The 26,278-nt window shown below is 35.8% G+C and overlaps 1 protein-coding gene across 5 annotated transcripts in view; it reads right to left on the bottom strand.

Annotated features, from left to right (window-relative positions):
- Positions 1–16,067: 16,067 nt before the first annotated feature.
- The window catches only part of LOC150107595 (solute carrier family 2, facilitated glucose transporter member 1-like), a 274,124-nt gene continuing 263,913 nt past the window's right edge, over positions 16,068–26,278 (bottom strand). For all 5 annotated transcript variants that reach the window (XM_090391411.1, XM_090391410.1, XM_090391412.1 and 2 more), the window contains one exon: positions 16,068–17,213. In XM_090391411.1, coding sequence (XP_090247537.1) covers positions 17,070–17,213 — 144 coding nt within the window. In that variant the 3' untranslated portion in view covers positions 16,068–17,069. The remainder of the gene's footprint in view (positions 17,214–26,278) is intronic.

Raw genomic sequence — 26,278 nt, 5'->3', positions numbered from 1 at the left:
AATAGTTTTGAACCAACTATTCTGTGTCTGGATAACGGTCACTAGCTTCCTATTAGTCTTCAAAACGGCAGGGCTAAATCACCTCATCTACTTCATTAGGGAAATAAAAAGTATTAGCGAACAACAAACATGTTTTAGGGTCTGGGATCACGATGTTGCAGCAATTATTTGGCGTGCTTTGGTGATACCTCTGAAATCAATAAAAGTCGACTTTATTTGTGAAGATGACTGTTTACTCATTTACGGAGTTAGTGGGTCTCATATAGAAGTGGAAGAGTTTTTTCTTCACGGAAACTCTTTTCATCCCGTAAAACAGATAAACCAGTCATAAGAGCAAATGCAAGTAATATTCTGTATATTACTTGCATGTGAGAAGGTGAGTAAGTCCATCTCATACGGAGGTAGCAGGTTTTTTCTCCCGGAAACTCGGGTTTTTCATCCCACATACAGAAAAATCGGCCCTTCAGAACACACGCAATTTACAGACAAAAAAATACTAGTTGTGGTGGTGGTGTTGGGCAGTAGATGGCGTTGATGGAGATGATTGGTAGAGGTTCGGTGTAGTAGTGGAAACAGTTATATAATAGATGTCCTCCCGCGATGAGTCTTCGGACTCCTTGGAAGTGTCACGAATAACAATAATAATATTATTATTATTATATTAATTGATAGCAATTAACATAATATACAGACATGCTTCTGCCGTAAATCCAAAACAGCTAACTTACCAACCAATTTCCAAAAGTTATTTAAAGTTCCACCTACTCACTTTGGGGAATAAAACAGATGAGAATAAAAGCTTAAGATTGTTTATTTTATTTTATTATTCCTGCACACGATAGTTTTTCAGCCTGTAGTACATTAATATCAGAAAGAAAACCGAGTAGAAATAAGAAACTTGTTGCATTGGATTTGAAGATCAAATGACCATCCTCTTTAGAAAATACCCATTAGAAAGGATAACAATAAAAAGAAATGAATGAAGATGAAGAAACATATTTCTGGGAGTTTCATATTCAAATGGAAGGCAGGCTGACTAAATAAGGCACATGTTTAACATTGTTCGAGGATAGGAACAGAAATATTGATACAAATACTAAAATACTGACGGATGGAAGTGGCGGAGACGGAGTTGTAGAGTAGGTAGATGCCCACCTTCGATAAGTCTTTGGACTCCTTAGTGGCAGTGACGTAACTAGGGGAGTGCGGAGGGAGGAGGGGAGGTCCGCCTCGGTCGGCACTTTGAACCTTATCTATACGTTGTTTTGACTTTTTGTAGTATTTTTGGTGTGTATTGAGAGGGGCGGCAAACTCAGGGACCACCCCAGGCGGCAAAAGCTATACGCCACCGTTTGGAGGTGTCATGAAGTAATAATAAATAATAAACTCCTAAGGATTGCACACTAGAAGTATTAGTAGAAAATGCAAGCAGCAGAGGCAGAATATTTATGTGATCGAAAGTGTAATCAATTTGTAATATGCATCGAGTAATGATTGTTTAAGTGTAAAGTAATAACTTTAAACGAAAGAGAAAAGCAACTTCTTCGATATTGATGAGTTACCCTGTTCATTTAATTTTGGCATTTAAATTAACTGGGTTATGAGAATTTCACTGAAGAGCTGTTTGAAGATCAAAAATGTTGTCTTTGCACCAGACAAATCACAAGGTACCAAAGGAGAAAGTGCTATGTTCTATTAAATCATTTACAGAACTATTGGTTGGCAGATTTTTGAGGTCATTGAAGGAAAGTAGGCTTTTAGAGATCCATCATAGCTGCAGATTTTGAAAGTAAAAACTGTCCACTTTCATATATAATGAACTATCAGAAAGCTAGCAACCTGATTTCAGTTGTCAAGAAAAAGAAACAGAACAAGAAACAGATGGCAGTTTCCTTTGTACAAACCAGGGCAGATATCACAGATATATCATGAACAACCTGCTTCAGTTTGTCCAATTTGTTCTAAAACATTTATCCATATTAATTTTTATGGCTAGTTTGCGTATTTTTGTTTAATAATACCCCTTTTATGATGTAATTGGATTTTTACTCAATTTTTAGGGAATTGCTGATGTTTTAAAGATATAGATATATGAAGCATGTAAGGATGGAATAATTTTGGACTTACCTTTGTAGGATGTTCCTGGTTGTCATCTTATTGAGCGGCATCTGGTGTATGACGATATTACTGAAGTATGACTGAAAGGAACGGGGGGGGGAGTGGAAATGTGGAGATAGATGTGGGAGAATTTCGGGTAACACATAAGGTGTGAAATTTAAAACTCGGGTTTCAAGGGTAGGCGGTGAATTCTTTGGGAAGAAGGTGAAAGACAGAATTTTTTTGGGGGGGGGGAGCAAAGAGAAGAGGATAGAATATGATGAAACAAGATTAGGGGTGGGAGTAACGGGGTGTGAGCCGTTTTGACTGTGTCTCGTCTTTGGAGCTCGTGGGAAAAATGGAGGCCATGTCATGTCGGCTTGATGCTGCTCAATAAGGTGACAACCAGTAACATCCTACAAAGGTATGTTCAGAATTATTCCTCCCTTATATTCTTCATATATCTATATCTTTAAAATATCAGTAATGGCCTACAAATTGAGTAAAAAGCCAATGACATTATAAAAGTGGTACTCCTAAACAAAAATTGGCAACATAATCATAAAAACTAATATGTATTTAGAGGGGTAACATGGAAAATTTTCCAGAAATAATATCCATAGATGAACAACATAAGCAAAAACTTTCTCTTTTGATCGACAAGGGAATCTATGCTAACTATCCTTTATTAGTTCACAGATTTCTACTAACAGGATTAGATGTTTTCGGTAGAAGTTGAATGTAATGGATTTCTCCATTACTTCGAGAAAACTTGAAGCAAGTGTATTTGAATGTAATTTGATTATCAAGATTTGTGTATAGGAATAATTTTCATTTTGCAGGATAAATATCAGTAGAAAAGGATAATATAAAAATAAAAGTAGCATTGGCGACATCGACTTTTCAAAACTGATTCGATGTCCTGAGTGCGATATGTATGCATGGCGGAATGTAAGAGATGTCTTTGTGGAGAGGGAGAGAATGAACGAAAGACGAGAGAAAGTATGAATTTGTAGTAAGTGCGATATACTGTTGGATTACGATACACAGAATGCGGAACTGACTGAAAAGATAGCGTACATCAGGCGTGGCCAACTTCATTCTATACGAGGGTCAATATATGATGAGTGGTAGTGTCACGGGCCGCACACTTTTAGACAGAACTTAAATAAAAATGAACTGCATTTTTTCAAGACAATAGTTATATGTATTGAAATACTGTATTTGTTAAATTATTTTACTACTGGGAGAACAATATAAAATACTTGATTAATTTAAATATAAGTTGATAAATTAAATTTAATTACGTTTCTGGTTTTATAACATGTAACACAACTTAATGAGAACACTGTGGGCGTTCGTGTGCGGCAACAAGTTCATCAAAGTCGATTTTCAACGATAATGACGATATTCGTAACAAATCCTGAAGGCGGTCATCAGTCAGTCGGCTTCTTTGTGACAATTTAACCGCCCTCATAGTTGAGAAAGTGCATTCACATATGTATGTGCTTTCAAATATAGATTCAATTCTTAAGTTGAAATCACTCAATGCAAGATATTTTTCCCTTGGTTCCAGTTTCCAAAAACCAATGCCTATCTCCACCCTTGACTGGGAAAAGGGTCACTTTGAAGGGCACACAACTCCAATTGAATAGTGTCATGCTGCTCTGAAATGTCGCATTTCATTGAGTTGTTAAATAATGTCAGTTGTGGCCGCATGTCACTGAAGTCAGAAAATCGCTTACTGAATTGCTCCAAAAGTTGGTCTAACATTGGCACATAAAACTTGAAGTCAATGTCATGGCTCTCCTCCATCAACACTCTGCAAGAAGGGAAATGGTACATTTCCCTTCTTGTAGGGGGTTTCCTCTGACTAGGGTGAATTTAAAACCTTCAGTCGACTTATGAACCTATCCAGGTGTCCAACTAAATCTGAGATTGTTTGGTTACGTCCCTGTAACTTCACATTGAGTTCATTCATGTGGTGTGTGATGTCTGTTAGAAAGGCGAGTAACCTGTTAAAATGAGGATCACATAGTTTTGTGATTAGTTCTTTGTTTGTCTTCTCGTGTTCCTCTAAAAACTGTTTTATTTCCTATCTCAAAACAAAAAACCGTTTTAAACAGTTTCCACTGCTTAGCCAACGTACTTCTGTGTACAACAGTAAATCGTCATATTCTGCCTCTATTTCTGTTAGAAAAGAAAGAAACTTGAGGTGTGTCAAGGCCCGATTTCTGCCTTTAATTAGATTCTCTCTCTCTCTCTCTCTCTCTCACACACACACACACTTCATAACAGTTTTCATAACATCCTCTATCTCCAGAATTTTACCCCACAGAGCCTCCTGATGTATAATGCAATTCAATACAGGGCAATTGATTCCAGGGCACTCAAAAAGGCTTAGTAAGCCAACTAAGCCTGTTTGAGTGCCACGCATTGATTTGGCGCCATCTGCCACAATAGCTGTGAGATTGTTGATGTCACCAATACCATTTACAACCTTCATAACTGCATCATAAATGTCTTGACCTTTGGCTGTATTATGAAATGACTCTAATGCTAGTAGCTCTTCATTAATAACAAAGTCTTTGGAAACAGTTCGAATGAAAATTAGAAATTGAGCTGTATCTGTTATGTGTTGATTCATCCAGAGCCAATGAGAAGTAAGCTGAATCTGTAATAACACTTTTTAATTTATTTAATATGTGAGAACCTATTTACTCGACTCTTTTTGTTAGTGGGACGCTTTCAAACTTACTGGCAATTTTATCTTCCCCAAATGCACGTGCCATTTTCACAGAACAGTCTCCTTCTTCTTCGCGTTATTCCCGCTTCCTATGCAGGGTCCGCGTGTTACTTAGATGCGACTACTTGTTAGTACTACTCCCAACCGACCCGTCGCCTGGTCTGCCGCTGGGGGGGGGGGGGATATATTTTTGACTGTAGAGGTGTATGTTCACGGGGCCGGTTTGCCTGATGAAAAACGCCAGATAAACTGGTGGAAAAAACCCTACTGACCGCGCCCAAGACCGGCTAACTTGGCTATGCCTGAGGAAGATCCTCAAATTCCTCACGTCTACAACGGGAATCGAACCTGGGACACTCCTTCCCCAGGCATATGGTTGCGAAGCGCAAAGCCACTAGGCTAACCGCGCGGTCATTTTCACAGAACAGTGTTTTACAAATTCACCATCAGATAATGATTTTTTTGCTTTTGCTATCTCTGCGCTTACAGCAAACGATGCCAAGAGTGAGCTTTTTTGGTATTGATGTTGGTTTAGTAAAAATAGATTTCTGAGCACTAACCTTTCTCTTCAAATTACGTACAATTTTAGTACGTACTTGTCCAACATATTCTTAGTATTTAGCGGCATGGTGCTGTATGTAGTAGCATTTGAGGTTATATTCCTTGTGCGCAGACAATACTTGCAAACACACAAGGCACTGTGGTTTGTTGTCGTTATTGTTTATAAACAGAAATTCATTTTCCCATTTCTCCTGAAATGACCTATTTTCTTCAGAGATCTTACGTTTCTTACTCATAGTACACAATGGCTGAAGTAATTGACCAGGAGGTCACAAACTGCAACAATAACACTGTTAACTGTGAAACTGATCACTGTAACCAGAACAGAGCAAGTGACTTTCAATGATGCGTTACTCTGGAGCACGTTGAAATCTAACACTCCCACTACTACAACTCGCACAGAGAAGCAGTAGATTTTATAAATTGAGTAATATTTTTAAAGCAATTTTGATTCCGTGTTGAGAATATAAATTGTTTCCGTCATCAGAAATAATGAATATAACTAGTGTATTAATAAGAAAATCTGCGGTCGAAACTAATAGCTAAATTGATAATACATATAATTTAATATATTTTTTATTCTGCTGCGGGCTGCACAAAATCATGTTACGGGCGCATGCGGCCCACTGTTGGCCACCTGTGCTGTACCTGAAAGAAACGGAAATGAAACGGAAGATAGAGAGACTGACGGAGCGAAAGAATGCAAGGATGTAGAAGCGAAAGTTACGGAAGAAGTTGAGAAACACGGAAGTGAAACGAAAGTTGGAGAAACTGAAGGAGTGAAGGAATGCAAAGATTTACAAATGAAAGTTAGTGATAAGGGGGGGTGAAAGGAAGTAAACTGCGGCCGAACGAGACGTAGCGAGAGAGAGAGAGTAAAATTGTCGGAATGCAAGATTTAAGGAAACACATGGAAATGAAAAATGAAATGGAGAATATGTTGAGGGATGTTAGGCATCTAGGGAAAAACTAATGAAAGTATGCAAGAAAACAGAATGAAAGAACAAAGAGTGAAAGAAGTGACTAGTGATTCCAGAATAGCAGTATATGGAGACTCCATAATTAGAGGACTAGTTACTGACAGAGTCCATAAGGTCTGCTATACAGGTGGGAGAATGAGTATGATAATTAAGGCATTGGGCATGAGGAAGAAACAAGGGAGAGCGTTAGTTGTGATTGTAGGGACGAATGATCTAACTGAACATAAGGATGTGAAGACGAATATTAGGAGGCTATTGAGAAGAGTGAAAGATAACAGTATAGTAGGAAAGGTTGTCGGTGTGTTACCTAGGTATGATGATGAGATGCGATGGAGAGCCAAAATCATGAATGATATGTTGGTGGAGCTGTGTGTACGGAGAAGGGAGTGAAGTTTGTGGATATATGGCATGTGTTTGAGGAAAGAATGAAATTATACATGCATGATGGATTGCGTTAAATGGCTTTGGAGTGAGTGTGCTGAAGAAAGTGTTGCTGGATGAAAGTATAGCGTGTGGAAGTACAGTGTGTAATGCGTACTGCAGATCAGAAGGAAGAGATGAAGAGAAAAATCGGGAGTGGTACTGAAGAGACAGAAGTGCTCGGCAGTGAAAACAGTAGTAGTAGTAGTGTGAGAGAGAATGGAAATACAAGAGGAACAGGGAAGCGGGGGAGCTCAGGAGGAGAGGGAGATGAGAGATCTAGGAGTGATGGTGGACAAGGACCTGAAATTCAGGGGCCACATTGCACAAGTTGAAGACATCACGTCGAATAATGGCAATGATGCAGAGAACCCTGACATGCAGAAATAGAGAGGTTATGATTCCATTGTATAAGGCCTTGATCAGGCCTCATATGGATTATTGCACAGATTTTGTCGCTGGGTTTTCATGGTGATGAGGATATGTTGGAAAGGGTACAGAGAAGATTCATAAAGGTGGTCAGTGGTCTTTGGAATGTGGAGTATGAGGACAGATTGAGAGGATGTAAGTTGCAGAACGTGAATAGGAGGAAAGGTGGGGGATATGATTTAGACATATAAGCTGGTCAGGGGTTGCTATCAGATAGACATGGAAGAGATTTTTTATAAAATGGGAGAGGGGAGTAGAACAAGAGGCCATTGCTGGAAACTGTATAAGAAGGGTGTGAGCAAAGGAGTGAGAAGCAGGTTCTTTGCATGGAGGGTGGTTGGTGAGTGGAATGCATTGCCTGAGTGTGTTGTGGATGTGGACACATTGAATCAGTTTAAGACGCGGTTGGTTGAGCATTGTATGCAATAGTGAGTACCTTCCACGATGAGTCTCTGACTCGATGGAGGTCAAATGTTAATAATAATAATAATAATAAAGATCCTGTAACTGTTTAAAAAAAATTCATCTCAAACAAACTTTCTTGTTGTTTTCTGAGGAAAAATTAAGAGATTTTTGTGAGTTTAGAGTGTTAGAAGAATCTCTTTTTGCATTCTAAACTGTTCTTCAATGCATGCATTTGTAGAAACTTAAAAGCCTGGAGACTGAATTTATATAGAAATATAAGGCTGTGTACTATATCGATGGTGCAATACTACAGGAAGTGGATGAGATTAGAGATTTGGGGATAATGGTTGACAGTAGACTGATGTTTAGAGGGCATATTGCTAGTGTCACAAAGGCTGAACATTGTAGTGCTGCTTTAATAAGAAGTACTCTGATATAGGGATAAGTGGTTGTGCCACTGTATAAAGACTGGTCAGACCGCACTTGGACTATTGTGCTCAAATCTGGTTACCTGGTTTTCAATGTGATGTAGAGACATTGGAGAGGGTCCAGAGGCGAGTGACTAAGACAATGTCAAGACTTTTGAATGCTGGCTATGGAGAGAGAGAGAGAGAGAGAGAGAGAGGGGGTTGAAGAGATTTGGATTGCTGAGTTTGGTAGATAGGAGGAAAAGAGAGGTAATATGATAGAGAGGTTTAGGTTAGTGAGAGGGTTTTGTTGAATTAATCCAAAGGAGATTATAAAAAGAGAAGGTAAGAGGGGAAGAACCAGAGGTCATCCCTGAAAGTTATGTAAAAGTGTGGAACCCCGCGGTTAGTAGTTGGAACCCCTTCCAACTACTAACCGCGCTCAAACTTACTTAACTGAGCCATTAGTAGCAGAGGTTCTAACAATCGACCACCCTTTGCCGGCATCCATTTACATCTCACTCAAGTTGCATTCCATTTTTCCGTGAGAAAATTTGTCAAATGCCTCTATAAAGTCCAAAATATCACTACATGTGATCTTCCTTATTCCATATATTTGTCATTTTAAAAAACCACATATACTCCTATCAATATGATTTTATATTTTCGTCCTCATCAACTTTTCCAATAGTTTCACCACAACTGCAGATGCACAAGTTTGTCTATAACTGGAAACCTCTGATTGCATCAGTCTTGTGAGTGGAATCATCTTATCTTCCAGTTCTTTGAAACTGACTTCTCCCCCCCCCTACACACATACACAATGCATAACACATGAAATACACCTCAACAGTGGAATCAATTCATAGCCACATATTGAACTGTGCAGCTTTATTAACATCAAGCTTACTCTAATTGATCAACTCAATAAGTTAATTTACTTCCATTCTCCTTAGTATATTTCTCCCATCCGGAAAAAGGACAGAAATATTCTCAACTGTACAACTTCACTCTCACCAGTATGGAATGTATTTACAAAGTGGCCATTAAGCATTACTTTATTATATCACATGTTCCCATCAACACAGCATCACCTTTTGAATCATTTCTTCTTATTCAACATTTAGCAAAAGAATTTGCTTGGCTTAACTACACACATGTGCTTTTTCTTTCTTTATTTTCTAACCTGCATTGTAAAACTGTTCTCACATGCAGTCATCACCTAGTATCTCTACCTCCTTCATAACTTCTTTTTCTACTGTGCATGCTTAATTTGAATGTTCATGCACATTACACTCATACCTTATTTATCAAACTCTTCGCATACACAGCTGTGTATCTTAATAGTTCATGATCTGATCATGTTGATGTATGCCTGACTGCAGTACATCAACCAAATTACAGTTCCATATATATTCTTTTTCTTTTGACTGACTCTCACCCTGTTTCCCAAGTTAGTACTTTGTGATGGGCAGTTTTGATACCCTATTTACAATTACATCTTCTGAGGATATCACTAAATCCAGCACCACAATCTTCTGTTGCATCATCACATATTATCTAAAGTAATTATCCTGCAGGGAAGGAACACCAACAAGAGTTTCCTGCAGGATAATGTCCAAGCCTGTAACAATATCTTATTATTAGAAATTCAACATATTTATATCAACCTGACAGAAATAGCTAAAAAGCAGTTACATGTACATCTGACTTTCACCATAGCAAAAGCCATTATAACAAACTCAGTCACTTGCTATAAAAAACTACCAAAAAGTTCCAAACAATCTCCAGGCAAACTATTTTTGTGGTCCTTACGAACCTGCTTTAGTGAGTGTGCAGGTAAAAGACATAATTTTTCTAACATTAATTCCTCTTTTCTTTTTTGTTGTCTTCTATCCTCCCAGAAGATTCTCTATCATTTAATTTCTATTCCCAACTGAATAACATCCTCTTTCTAAACAAGTTTTGCATAGGGCCATTACCAGTGGCGGCCGGTGAAATTTTAAGTGGGGATGCTGCCAAAAAAAATAATAAATAAAACTTTTTTTTTTTCCTAATCAGTAATCAATTTGAAAAATAAAAAATAAAATTTTTTTAAAAAAATTTTGTATAGGCAGCATCCCCATTTAAAATTTCACCGGCCGCCACTGACCATTACCCTTGGACAAACAGACTTATCAGTAATACTACAAACTCCTCATACAACAAAAATATAACATGATAACCAGAGTAATCAACTTTAATGAAAAGCACGTATATTTCAGACTGAAACTAACAGGATATTATCAATGTGTAGAAACAACAAACAATTCAAAGAACAGGAAGAAAGATTAAACAAACTCCTCATATTTATTTTCAGTATACTTCTCGCATTAGTAAACATAAATAGCAGCCCATTTGAAGACTGATGAAACAACTGTACTCTGCACTGTTATTTTTATTTCTTTGTGATTGCTCACTTGTTCATGAAAATTTTCACCTTTTTTTCATCTATAATATCTTACTTTCCTTGCTCTGTTTCCACTCTCTTTGAGATCATTCTACCTCCACTAACTGTTCACATAATCTCTCAGCCACCTACTCCATCTGCTTATCCACTTCCACAATCCCATGTTTTCACTCATGTCTTGTTAGGACTGGTTTCTTATCCTTATATCCCTCCAACTTTTTTTTCAAAACATGTTTTACTTGTTTCTAGGTTTCAATACTCCATATTCATACTTATTCCATCTATCTTCTGTACATTATCTCTCTTTCTTACATATACACAAATCTAATGATAACAGCTACTCCAAATGCAAAGCAACAAACTCATTACAATACAACCCAAGACTCTTACATTATTCTAGCCTTCTTTCAAATTTACCCCTTTCATTTACAAAGCACACCTTTTGCCGCTCACATTTCAGTTGCATGGCATTCATAATTTTTGCTCTTCTTTTCAACTGACTAATGTCGTATTCAGGCCACATGCTGATCATCTTCCAAACACCTACACTGTTATCCTTCAGTTACTGCAACAATTTCAAGAGATATTTTTGAATATCCTATCTCACTCTCTCTCTTTTCTCTTTGAAGTTCTACCTTCAATCCCTCCCTCCCTACAAGTTGGATGCTTATGTATTTTTTCCATGTAAAGCTTTAGTTATATGTCCCTTTGTAACACACAGAAAAATATGTTATGCATCTCTTTATTCACATTCCCAATGATAATGATACAATGGAAGTTTTGCCCTTTTGCACAATTTCTATTAATTTTTACGTATTTTGGCATGCTGATAACAAATATTGCCTATTCTTTTATTATTTTAAAAAGAAATTGATATGAATATTGCATTAAAATTGTTCATATTATATGAACAATTTCAAGACAATTTGTTGTTTACTATATAGAATTTTGTTAGAGGACAGAAAAATATTTAAAATGAGTGTCTAAGTATATGAAAAAAAGTTTTCCTGCTTCCACTTGTAACATTACACTGGGTTTGAAAAACTTTTGTGAAGTGTCTAGAGCAAGAACACTGGAAGTTAAATAAAATAAGGCATCTTTAGTGGCCTGCATTTACAGATGATTATGACAACAGACTAAATGACATACAAAAGTTATCATAGGTCTTTAAGTTGGTTTGTTTGAACTTTTTTTTTATATGTCGTTCTCACCCACGAAAGGTTTTTAGTAACCCTATAGTACATTTGTACCGTGGGTGGGCTAAAGATTTTTTTTCTTTCCCATTTCTATCAATTACTTATTAAAATAAGGTGACAGCTTTATTGGACAAAGGAGATGGATACACGGTAGTATACTTAGATATTGCAAAGCCTTTGATAGATTACTGCATGATAGATATCAGTAAGTTGTGTATGTAGGAACAATATCCCAGAAGAGGAAAGTCACAAGTTCTGTGCCTCACGAGTTTGTTTTAGGGCCACTGCTGTTTAACCTATATATTAATATTAATGATATTGGGGAAGATTTTGATTTGGGATATTCAGTTGTTTGCAGATGATACAAAGTTGGGATGAATTATGAGGAGTAGAGCAGATGTTCTGGCCTTACAAGAAGATTTGAATAGACCGAGTGAATGGGCACAGGTGCGGGGATGAGAGTTCAATATTGCAAAATGTAAGGTTTTAAAATTTGGGAAACAAATGTGTGATGTAGAATTTACACTTAGTGGGAATATATTGTTGGAGGTGGAGGATATAAAAGATCTTGGGGTGATAGCGGATAAGGATCTAAAATTTAGAGGGACACATTGCCAAAATTGTGAGGTCAACACAGTGAATTCTGGGAGTGATGCGGAGGACACTAACTTGAAGGAGATTCTTGTTCCATTGTATAAGGCTTTAATTAGACCACATATTGACTACTGTACACAGATCATCTGGTTTTCAAAAGTACAAAGATACTAGAAAGGGTCCAGAGATGAGTGACCAAAATAGTTTCTGATCTCTGGAATGTTGAATATGAAGAAAGATTGAGAAGATGCAAGTTGCAGAGTCTAGTGGATAGGAGGAAGATGGGGGTGATATGATAGAGATGTACAAGTTGGTAAGAGATTGTTATAGGATCAATGTTAAAGATGGTTTTCATAAAATGGTGGGAGATCAGGGGACAACAAGAGGGCATCCCTGGAAGCTGTACAAGGATCATGTGAACAGGGAAGTGAGAAGCAGGTTTTTTGCATGCTGAATTGTGAATGATTGGAATGCCTTGTCTGAGAGTGTAATGTCTGCAGAGAATTTGAATGTGTTTAAGGTGCAGTATAATGAGCTGTGTGTATGACAAAGGGACCCCCCCCCCAGATGAGTCTTTGACTCCATGGGGGTTGTAGGGTGATAATAATAATAATAATATATATATATATTGAACAAAAGGGTTTGAATCCCATCTTTCTCTTTCATAATCATTCTTTTAGCAGGTAGGAAGCAGAAGAGGAAAGAGATGATATAATTAAGACTTATAAGTTTGCAAAACTAGCCCATCAGGCAGATATAAGGGAAATATTTTAAAGAGGCTAGGGAGAGAGCAAGAGATTATTATTATTATTATTATTATTTCATGACACCTCTTCTACAACTCTCCATCTGCACCACTTCATCCACCAAATACATTGAACTGCTACTACCATCATCATCTACACCAATAGTATTTTTTGTCTGTAAATTGCATGTGTTCTAAAGGCCAATTTTTTTTGTACGTGGGATGAAAAACCCAAGTTTATGGGAGAAAAAACCCTGCTTCCTCTGTAGGAGATCGGCTTACTCACGTTCAGTTGAAAAAAACCCATATAAAGATTCCTCCCATCTTGACGAGAATCAAACTTAGGCCTTTTCCAATTGAAGGGCACAACGTACCATCATACTTCCAATTGTGCTATGGAGGCTCTTATTCTTGGAAGCTGTATATTTCAGAAGCAACAGAGAAAGATTTTTTTTTTTTTAACATTGTATGGAAGTGGGGGGTGAATGTCATGCATTGTCAGAGTGGTTAAAAAATGGATAGCATATCCAATTTGATAATAAACAGTTGGATAGAAAGATTGGCTCTCAGATAGGTAGCAGCATATTGTGTTTTGCGAGTTATGGTGTCACAAAACAGTAAAGTCACTAATGATGACTTTACTGTTTTGTGACTTGATGGTTTTTTGAGCTGTGTGTATATTTTTTTATTTATTTATTATTATATCACACTTCCAGAGAGTCCAAAGACTCATCGAGGGAGGGCATCAACTCTACAACTCTTCATCTCGCTACTCCACCAACCCTCATCATCTAACAACAACGCCATCTGCCGACGTCTACCACCACTAGTGTTTTCACAGACAATCACAAACATCCATGCCACGGTGGGATTCGAACCTACAGCCTTTTGGCTGGAGAGAGGATACGCTAACCACTCGGCCAACCAGGCCGGCAGTATGACAAAAGGACCTCCTAGATGAGTCTTTGACTCCATGGAGTCTTAAGATAATAATAATAATAATATATATTTTGTAATTTTTTATTTATTTTTACATAGTCCATAAACCCTGCTCTAGAGACCAAACATAGAACTTTTTCAAGCCACTTCAAGTCTCCAATAAGTGGGGCAGTGGTCTCACACCACTTGCTGGTTAATGATATTATTGTGAATTAGTAACTAATGGATGCCATAAATCCATGACTTTATGTGGTGAGAGGTGAATTTCCTTGATTCATGTATGGGTTTCTTCTTAACTTGGAGAGAGAGAGTGTGATGAGCATGTGTAAAAAGTCCCATGAGAAGATGACCGTCATATAAGTCATTCCAAGGATTGAGTTTTTTCTGTGGTTACGAGGCCAGCATATTATATGTACTAAAACCTTGACCCTCCACATGAGACTGTCAGCTCACTTCAGTTGAAAAGTCCTTATAAATGTGAAGTGCTGTACTAGATGAGATTCAAACCTAGGTCTTTCTTTACAACCAAGAGTTCCATGGAAGATGAAATTGCAATATGCTGCCTTTTTATTATGGAAACTTTAGAAGTGGAAATGAAAAGCATTACATTTTTTAAAACTCATCTAGTTTTGTAAAAATTATATTTTAGTTTTTATAAGAATTGTATATGCACATAAGATGTTTATTTTCTTCCCTTAAAAACATGGCCATAATAGAGATAATGAAAAGAAACTTCAATTTAGGACTAAATTTATAAAATTTTTAAAGTTATAAAAATTTGTCATATTTTGCTTTATGCACAAAAAACATATTTTAAATTTGTACTGTGTAATTATCAGATTTGATTTTAATCAGATTTCTATACATTGCCTACTGCTTTTACATACTCTGACATCTTCCATAGCATGCTTATTTTCACTCTCTCACTTTCATCTGCAAATCATCTGATTTCATCCTCAACACACTTCAATTTTTGTTCTTCATTCTTGCCCAGTTTCTTTTAAACTGTACTGTTCATTACCATTCTTATTTTCTGTTTGTTCACCATGCTCAGCTGCATTCTTCTCTCTCTCTCTCTCTCTAGTCTTTCATTCATTCACATTCCTCACATACTGAAATATTTTCATTCATTCTTGAAGTCCATGTATATATGCACTTTTAAATGCATGCATACAACAACCGTTGAGTTGCACCCATTGAGTAAAATCCAGCCAGAAACTCATGCTGTGATTAGCATTTCAGACATTGGCTTATGTAACTGTATAACAGACAACATTTTAAGTATAGTCTGATATCCCTAAAAATAAAAATAACTTTAATAACAATACAGTTTATACATTACAATACTTATAAGAGCTATTAATAATAAATAGTTTCAGCATAAATAATTATAACAAAGCCCTTATTGTTTACTAACAGCGATATGCAAACACTTCCTCATATCACTGTTATGATCTATGCAATACTGACTAAATAAAAGCAAGTTTACTTAAAAGTTTCATGTGAACTGTTTTTTATATGATACTAATGGTACTTGGACTGTGTTATGATCTGTTACAAAAACAACTATGATTTCATTAAAGATGACTGGTCTAAGATTTTGTATGTTAAATCTATACATAAGTAAATCCATTTTTCTTCAGTCAGCTTAAGTTTACATTTAATTAAAATGTGAAAATTTTGTTATATTTAGTTAACATGATATGAGGTGTTATAGGATTTGTCATTTAAACCATAGGATAAAAAATAAATAAATATTATACAGTGCAAATAACTCTCAGAAAATCATGCAGTTTTTTTTTAAAGAAATTAAACATTCTCTTTTAGTAAGGCAAACTTTAATAATCTGACAGGCTTGAAGATTTCTGTTACTACTACTTTATTAAACCCATTAAAAAATTCTTATTTTTTGAAATAATTTCTAATTTTCTGAAAAACAACAGGTATCTTTGTTCTCAAGCTATGATATGCTCATCTATAAAATCAAGATTTGTTATTGAAAAATTCAAGGTAACAAGCTTATTATTGGATAATGAAATTGTGTAATGTTGTCTTCTAAAAAGCTATGAAGTTTTGTTTGGTATCAAGTACTCCCAATATTAACAATACAATATTTATTTGCCTAACAAAGGACGACAACTCAAACAGGATTAGACAATAACTGAACATACAATCTGACAAAAATCTTAAAAAACATGAAACAAATTGGGTATAATCCCATTCTCATAAAAACTACACAAAATAATGTTGTTTAAAATATATGCTATGACATTTAAATTGAGTGCCTCTTTAGACGCATGTGATGGGATGAGCTGTCTTATGACAACTAATATATTTACATATTCCACAAAAGATAAATACAAAGTTAAACAGTATGAGATATTTTTTCCTCCTTTTTTTTTTACCTATGTCAATTAAAACTATATCAGAAAGTACACAGAAATATGCACTTATTAAAACACCACAAATGAACTTTTTACAAAATGTTTACTACATATAACCAGTCATGGAATCTGAATGATATAAGCATCAGTATTTCTTTCAAGAGACATCAATGATTTCTTGAATATCCTGTTAAAAGACAATATAATGTTTTGTATTTAATAAAACTGTTGAGCATTATGAAGAAATGGTAATCTTCTGTATAATTATTTATCTTCTTAAATAATAAACAAGAAAAAAAAATTCAGCTACATGTTTGAAGGAATATGTTAAAATCTTCTTCTTCTTCTTCCTACCACTAACATACAGTACCACATTTCATTAAATTTTGGTTTCTTTTATACATAAGTGATATAGTTTAACAAAAATATGCTCAGCAAAACAGAGCGATAATCTTGGTTCTTAAATATAGTACAAAGTACCTACTGAGAGATAACATCAAATTTTGATTTAGTTAAATGCTAGTTATCTTGCTTTCCAGTACAAGCACTTCAATTTTTTATTTAGATCTTAGGACCCTTTATTGCATCACAAACTGTTCTGCCTGTATAACTCATAACTCGAAACGTTGGACAATGTATAATTACAGGCAGATAGATATCCCAGAAGATATTTCAGATGTATTGCTACATTCAATGCACCTGTCCGAGGGAAGTAATTTATCTATAAGACTTTTGCCGAAACACTGCTGCAATTTCTTCCACAGTTTTGTTTTTTGTTTCTGGAACCTTCCTGTATGTGAACAGCCAGAAAATTGCTAGAAGAACTGTGAAGATTAGAAATGTATATTCCCCAATCACCTCCTGAAAAAGATAAAACAAAAAAATAAAATAAATTCATGTATTGCAATATATATATATATATAAAATTCAGTTTCTGCTTGGAAAAGTGGTGTCATAAAATATCAATAATCTTTATTTCTATCATAATGAATGCAATAATATGATTATAAGGATATCATGCATTATTATATATTAAAATGTAGCTGAAAGAAAGTTATATGTTAAATATTTCTTATTATAATTTTTTATTATAATAGTAACATTTATTATTATAGTTATAATTATAGTAACATTTAGAATAAATAAGAGGATCATTCCCAAAAGCAGTGAACATTTTATTATTATTATTATTATTATTATTATTATTATTATATTGTGGAGTCAAAAGACTCCTTATGGGAGGCCCATTGTCATGCAACTCATCAGTCACTGCCTGATGAGTTACTTGGGCCAAACAGGCAGAACAACAAATATCAGGATTTCAGAACACCAAGACTACATCCGGTTTCACCAGTACAGCTGCTCTGGGCTGGCAGACCATACCTTAGATACCCACCATAAAATTCGTTGGAAGAAAACAAAAATAATTCATCGCAGCAAGTTTAAATACGAAAGATTATTCAAAGAATCTTCAGCAGCTCTAAAAAACGTTCCTAACCTCAACAAATTTGGGTGCATGAAACTGCCCCAAATTTGGGAGACTTTCATTATGAGAACTTCAGCCCAACTGCCAAGACTACCCGCAAGAGGGCACCATTAGGACTTTAGGAACAATATTAGTTTCTGGCTTTCTTCCTCATTTGCTTTGTGTTAGTTCCTGAGTGTACATACCATATCTTTATGTTCCTGAAGATGGCAATGTGACGTTGCCGAAATATAGAAGTGATTCATTAAAGTTACCTTTAATTAATATACTTCATTTGTGTTGTTAATTCCGTAAACTAATTACCAGCAATAGGTATCTATTCTTGTGGATAAACGTATACGTTTGGTGATACATAACTGTCAGATTTTTAGGGTGTCAGTTTTTTTTAAAAAACCCCCCAAACCTCAACAAATTTGAATGCATGAGACTTCCCCCAAATATGGGATGCTCACATTCTTAGAACATCAACCCAACAGCCAAGACTACTACCCAATTTAGCCCACTAGGAGGCACCTTTTAGGATTCTAGGACCGACTTCAGTTGTTGTCTTCAGCCATATTTGTTTAGTGTCAGTGCCTGCGTGCACATATCATTATTTTTATGTTCCCTGAAGATGGTAATGTAACATTACCGAAATATAGGAAGTATTAATTAAAGTTTTTTTTAATTAATATTATAGTATACCTTGTCTTTCCATAAAAATCTGACAGTTCAATAGGTATCTATGCATCCTGATTGAGGATGCATATTTAGATTATGATGACCGTTAATAGATAATGGTAATTGAACTGGAATGAATAGAGTTATATAACTGATGTGCATTAGATAGAACTGGATGTCTTCTATTCAGTGCATAATCAATTATCAAACATCATTAACTCCAATTTAATTACCAACTTATCTACTAATGGCCACTGTAAATCTAAATACCCCTGTATATGCATAAGGACATATTGCATATGTCCATAATATTTGTCACCTTGTTGTAAAACATGCATATATTGCTAAAACATAATCTTAGCACACTCATACTATCCATTGCAGAGAATGCTGCTGTAGTTATCAACTTAATTGTGGAATATGGCTCTTGCTACCCTGAGCAACACTTGAACTGCAATTCTAGATTTGAATTACAGTCCAAGACTGGACTATAATTCAAAACCTCAGTCTTATCACCTACTTTATGAAGCAAAACTATTTTGCCCTTTTTCCATTCTTTTGAGACTCACACCACTGTAAGACTCTTGTTAAACAAATAAGTCAATGCTACTGTTAACCAACTAGCACATTCCCTTAATGCATGGTGATAAGTCTTTAAGCCCTACGGCCTTATGTATATCAAGTAAATTCCTCATACAGTTACTGATCTTCTGTCCCTCCTCTACTGCTCCATTCACATTGCACCTCAATTCTTCATATGTCACACTTACAAGGATGGAATATCTTTATGAACTGTTCATTTAATATCTCAACTATATCCTCTGTAGTGATTACATTCTACCATTTTCACTAACTAATATCATCCTTCTATGACCATTCTTTTTTCCATTGGTCATATATCAGAACACTGTGAACACTTTTTTTTTTGCCTCATTGGTTAATTGCTGCTTATACTGAACTTCTATCCTACCAAACAAGTCCTTCCTGGCTTACTCTTTATACTTCTCATACACTTGATTACTGCCAATCACTTTATGCCATCCCAATAATGTTTTTGAATTCTTCCAGAATGCATACTTAATCTCTTCATTATTATTTTATTTAACTCCCTTACCTTAGGAATACTGTCAGCACTTCTGCTGTTAAATAGTTCTTGATTAATGCTCAAGAGACATTTGCCTTCTTTCTGTCCAAACTATCTCCTGAGCTTTTCATAATCACTAGCCTTTTAGTTACACACATATATATATATCTTTTCATCACAGAAATCCTGATATGGTTGGACACAACCCCTACTGATCATCTCATCACAGTTGGAAGGGAGATTCTATGCCTCATTTACAGTAAAATTCTCTGATGAGATTATTGAATTCAAGAATCTCAATTCTTGCATACTCTCTGTTACTACCACCTAAAGTAGTCATCCTTCAAAAACCAGAAATTAATTTCCTTTATCACACATACTATCTCTTTATTTCAATTTATATTATCATAATTAAAATCACTTACTTAAGTTTCAGTCTTGTGTGGATTTGTTTATAAATGAATCAATAAAGCATATATTATTATTTTCTTGGGCATTTAATGGAGTCAAAGCGTCTTCACTGTGGGACCCCAATCTAACCAATGTTCATATATATATATACATACTAGGAGGGGGCTCCCCCCGGCATATATATATATATATACATACACACAGTAAGAGGGCTCCCCCCCTGGTGCCTATGCACCCCCATTCAATGTCATCTAACACTGCATATCTCCACTTGGATGGTACAACCCAGGTGGAGATATATGAAAAATGATCACTCAATAACTCAACTATTTTGCATGCTTCTTGTACCTCACTACCTACCTAATGTACCTAAGCTTAGACTTACTGGCATACTCAGAGGATCAAAAAGCACTATACCAAGTAAATCACACTAAATTAGAATTTAACAAATAAATAATATCACCATGAACAAAATATATGAAGCAGATGTGAAACAACAGTAAGTATAAGTGACATGTTCAGATTGAATAGTTTGCATTTGCTTCATTGATTAAATGAAGATGCTTCATTGATTAAATGAAGTTTCTCACTCCATGACAAACTTCCCATAAAAATAAATGTTAAACATTTATTGAAACTTACACACATGCATATACTGATTCAGACAATTTCAAACTTGCAAATGAATTAATGTACCAACATAAGATGATAACAGGCTTGACAAAACATGTCTATTATAAGGTTATAAGGTTCACAAGAATTTTAAACTGCATGTAAATAGGACTTGAAAATGAAGATGCTTCATTGATTAAATGAAGTTTCTCACTCCATGACAAACTTCCCATAAAAATAAATGTTAAACATTTATTGAAACTTACACACATGCATATACTGATTCAGACAATTTCAAACTTGCAAATGAATTAATGTACCAACATAAGATGATAACAGGCTTGACAAAACATGTCTATTATAAGGTTATAAGGTTCACAAGAATTTTAAACTGCATGTAAATAGGACTTGAAAATGAAGATGCTTCATTGATTAAATGAAGTTTCTCACTCCATGACAAACTTCCCATAAAAATAAATGTTAAACATTTATTGAAACTTACACACATGCATATACTGATTCAGACAATTTCAAACTTGCAAATGAATTAATGTACCAACATAAGATGATAACAGGCTTGACAAAACATGTCTATTATAAGGTTATAAGGTTCACAAGAATTTTAAACTGCATGTAAATAGGACTTGAAAAATATGCTTGTCTGACTGTCCACAATGAGTGAGACTTTGTAGTTGAGGAGTGAAAAAATCAGAAGAGGAGTTTAATTGCCAGTTTTATTTTAAGTAATGCCAATTATATGGCATGTTTATATCATAAATATATATATATATTTTTAGATTTTTGTCTCACTTATTGTGCCTCCTGGGGCATGCTGGTCATTAAAAACTGTTTCATTGATTAGGACTGATTTTTATCTAATGAAAAAATTGTATGATATCCTACAATAGGATAGGATGCAAGCATCATAACAATATTAAAGAGTGCTCAGGCATAATACAAAGTAACCAGCTATTTTCAAAACAGTAACTTATTTTATTTATTTATATTTTATGGTGATATAAAATAGAAATAAGCAGATTACTGATAGATGGCATTTAAATGGCTTATTTTTGTACCTAATGATGAAATATGCAAAATTTTAACCATTAATAGTGGTTATTATAACTTGGAGATATAAGAAAGAAGATATTATATCTAACTGATATTATTTTTATGGCTATTTAGCCTATTTTTATTAGGAACTTCATTTTATAGACATCAGTAATGCCCTAAAAATTGAGTAAAAAGCCAATGACATTATAAAAAAGGGGGTACAACTAAACAAAAATAGGCTAAATAGTCATAAACATAATATTTTCTTAGAGGAGTAACATTGACATTTTTCCAAAATTAAACCTGTAAATATAATAGATTTTTTTTATACTGATTCCAGAAAAACTTAAATGCATTTTGAATGTTTTTCTCAGTTGCCACCCTGTCATAAGACATTATCAGTTCTGTCTGTCTGCCAAAGTTTCAGAACCAATCGGAATTCAGAAAACTGACTCATGTAGTTAAATGTGAGTGTAGACCAGGATTAGGGTGCCTGTCCATTCAGTTTTGAATGGGAGACAGTCCCGTTTTAACAAAAATTATCTGGGCATCCCCAGACATGCTTTCGGAACACCCATACATCCTATTTTTTAATATCTGATTTCCAAGATGAAATGTTTTCATTTACAATTCACAAAACAAACAATTGTAGCAGAAATAAAGAATATTACTATATTCTGATAACTTGTAATTCACATATGGATTTATTTCTGTTTGTCAAAATTGTACACTTTTTTCCTTTTTTTTCCAATAGTTTTCCAACACTTTCATAATTATTATTATTATTACGGGCATCTCCATGGAGTCAGTAGACTCATTGCTGGAGACCCAAACTAGCAAAACAATATCTGTGATATCTCTTCTTGAATTCATTTACAGACGAAGAGCTCACAACTAAGACAGGCAATGAATTCCACTCATTCACCACGCTCCAGGCAGAAAAAACCTTGTTCTGACACCCTTGTTAACCACACTCTTCTTTAATTTCCAGGGATGACCTCTTGTTCTTCTATCACCATCACACAGCTGAAACATTTCCCCTGCATCAATCCTATAAAAACCTTTCAGTAATTTAAATGTTTCTATCATATCCCCTCTTCTCCGCCTACCAACCAACCTCTGCAATCCACAAGCTCTTAATCTATCAATGTAGGGAGCATTTTTTACATCACTCACCAACTTGGTCACTCTTCTCTGAACCCTCTCCACAGCCTCCTCATCTCCAAGGAATCCAGGTGACCAGACCTGAGCACAGTAATCCAAATGTGGAAGTATCAACGCTTTATAAAGGGGAATAATAATCTCTTTATCTCTGGATGTCAGTGTGTTCCTCAACAACCAAATAATCATATGTGCAATCTTGGACACCTTAGCAATGTGTCCTCTGAACTTCATCTCCCTATCTAATATAAGGTTATAAGGTTCACAAGAATTTTAATGTTCACAAGAGATTAGCCTCATCAATCTCTTGGAGTACTGTTCCATCAATGTAGTACACAGCTGGTAATCTTTTAATCCCAAACTGCATGACTTTACACTTTACCACATTGAACTGACATCCATTATCTTTTGCCCATTCTACCAGCTTATTTAAATCATCCTGCAAACTTTCAACATCAGATTGATTTTTTATTGCACTACCCAACTTTGCATCATCAGCAAACAACTGAATATCTCCCTGTAAGCCATTTCCTATATCATTTATATACAAATTAAACAACAATGGCCCAAGCACAGAGCCCTGAGGCACACCACTGGTCACCTGCCTCATCCTGGACTCGGCTCCTCCATACACCACCTTCTGGTATCTCTCCCTGAGCCATTCTCCTATCCATATCACCAATTTAGTATCCATTCCCACCTGCTCCAATTTGTGTAACAGGGTTCCATGGGGTATCCTGTCAAAAGCCTTAGCAAAATCCAGAAGTACCACTGTGTAGCCAGTGGTACTTCTCAGATATCCAACTCAGATGTCATTCTATTATGAAAAGTTAATAGATTGCTAAGGCAGGATCTACCTTTAACAAAACCATGTTGGCCTCTATAGAGTATCATATCCTGATCCACCCATTCTTGAATTTTGTCTTTAACCAACTTTTCCAATACTTTTACCACTACTCCTGAGATGGTGATTGGTCTGTATTTAACTACCCAGTTTTAGAGCCACCCTTATGCAAAGGAACCACTTTACCTAACTTCCACTCCCTAGGGACCATACCAGAGTTCAAACTTAAATTAAATATCCAAGTAAGAGGGGTTGACAATCATTTGCACATTCACACAACACCCAAGCTGATATTCCATCTAAGCCTACAGCAGTGTTTGCATTTAAATTTTGCAATATATTAAATATTAAATACCTCTGATTTCTTAGCTTCAATTCTCACATTAGTTATTGCTACAGGTACAGAGATAATAAAATTAGTTTAATCCTTTATCCAAGTGTGAGCAAACAAAGTTTGCACCTGAAAGTATCTTCAGGACTGGATTAAGGTGGTACAACACCAGGTCAACTCGTTGCAAAGGTGGAGCAAGCTACCTACACTCCTATCTCAGTATCTCCTATAATGCAAAACACATCTCCTTGCGGTTATGTCTTATGTTAAGCATTAAGGGAAGGGCCACTACCCAGACTAGTTTCGGCCTTTATTGAGGTCTCTTCAGTGGGAGCCAGGCCCAAGTAGAGATACCAGGCAGAAGCATTAGCAGGTCATCTCCACCTACAGGAGTTGCTAAATGGTGTGCCACCCTTTTTTAATAAATTACTCTGGATTTAGAGAAAGATGTTGAAAGTTTATTTTTCACTTGGTTAGAGTATAATAAAATTAGTTTAATCCTTTATCCAAGTGTGAGCAAACAAAGTTTGCGCCTAAAAGTATCTTCAGGACTGGGTTAAGGTGGTACAACACCAGGGCAACTCGTTGCAAAGGTGGAGCAAGAACCCACTGAAGAGACCTCAATAAAGGTCGAAACTAGTCTGGGTAGTGGCCCTTCCCTTAATGCATAACATTAGACATAACTGCAAGGAGATGTGTTTTGCATTATAGGAGATACTGAGATAGGAGTGTTGGTAGCTTGCTCCACCTTTGCAACGAGTTGGCCTGGTGTTGTACCACCTTAACCCAGTCCTGAAGATACTTTCAGGCGCAAACTTTGTTTGCTCACACTTGGATAAAGGATTAAACTAATTTTATTATACTCTAACCAAGTGAAAAATAAACTTTCAACATTCAGGTACAGAGATATCCCCACTTGGGTGATAGACTTTTGAAAAGTGATCACTGTAACTCGACTATTACATCTGATTTTGTCACCTCAATACCATCAGCACCCACTAAAGTTATCCTTCCGAAGTCATTCTTCCTTTTACTTGCCACATAGCGGAAGAACTCTTTGGGATTACCCTTGATCTCTTTGGTTAAGGTCTTCTCATAATCTGATTTCGCTTTTCTTACTATGCTGGTAACCTTCCTAGCTTGAGCCTTGTACTGCTCATGGGTGTACTGATTGCCTTTCTCCTTGTAAATTCTCCATAACATTTTCTTTTTTTGCAGATGAAGCTTGATACTACTGCTCATCCATCTAATGCCCGGCTTGTTTGACTTCCTGACCATGGAGGCACAATCTGATATTACTTTCCTCAGATACCCGCTGATTTTATCCCATGCACTGCTAACATCTTTACCCTGCAATATGTTCTGCCATGGGATGGCTGCAAGCTTACTCTGAAGCTTGTTATAATTGCCTAACTGTAGTTCCATATTCCTTCTTAACAGAAAAATCCACAGATTTTGCAACCTCCCAAGTCAATACCACATGATCGCTTTCACCAATTGGAGGTAACAAGGATACCTTACTTATGCATATAACCTCTGAACCAATAACAAGGTCCAACACTCTCACACCACATGTCCCTTCAGTTATGTGCTGTTTCAAGTAATCATCTCGTAGAAGATGTATGAACTCCATTTCCTTTTTGCTACGTGATATTTCCTCCTTCCAATCGATATCACCATAATTAAAATCCCCCATAATAATCACTAAACCTGCACTCATTGCACTAATTTGCTGATGCATGAATTCAATATCTCCCCCTCGTACTCCCTGGCCTATAGCAGCATCCAACTGTATATTTGGTTGCACTGGTCACTATTTCACACCAGACTGCCTCAAATGAACTCTCATTCATTCACATCTATCATCTTGATATACTACTTTCTTTGGCTGCAACACATCTGCTATCATCAAAAGTATCCTCCCCCTGTTCTATCTTCTCTATCCTCCCTGAAAATACTGTACCCATCACATTCAATTCCAGTGACCACATCTTCTACTGACAACCAAGTTTCACTAATGCCTACAACTTTTGGTGAGATTGCACTGACTAATGCCAAGAATTCTTTTCTCTTATTTTGAATGCTTCTTGCATTGGTATACAAAAATTGCAGATTCCCTCTAGATATTGTACCAGCTTTAGAACTGATATATAAGTCACTAATTTCAGTAGTCCCATGCTGATTTTTATCTCCTCTCTTCTGCAATTTATTCTGCGAATAAGGATCAATAAATATACAATCAGTGCTAAAGTTTCTCTCTCTTACACTCAACCTTTTCAATATT

This window comes from Typopeltis vanoorti, chromosome 4, assembly GCF_054136105.1.
Source record: "Typopeltis vanoorti isolate ZY-2024b chromosome 4, IOZ_Tvanoo_1.0, whole genome shotgun sequence".
Taxonomy (NCBI): Eukaryota; Metazoa; Arthropoda; class Arachnida; order Uropygi; family Thelyphonidae; genus Typopeltis; species Typopeltis vanoorti.
Note: the sequence above shows the minus strand (reverse complement) of the source record. Positions and strands in the feature narration are given on the sequence as shown.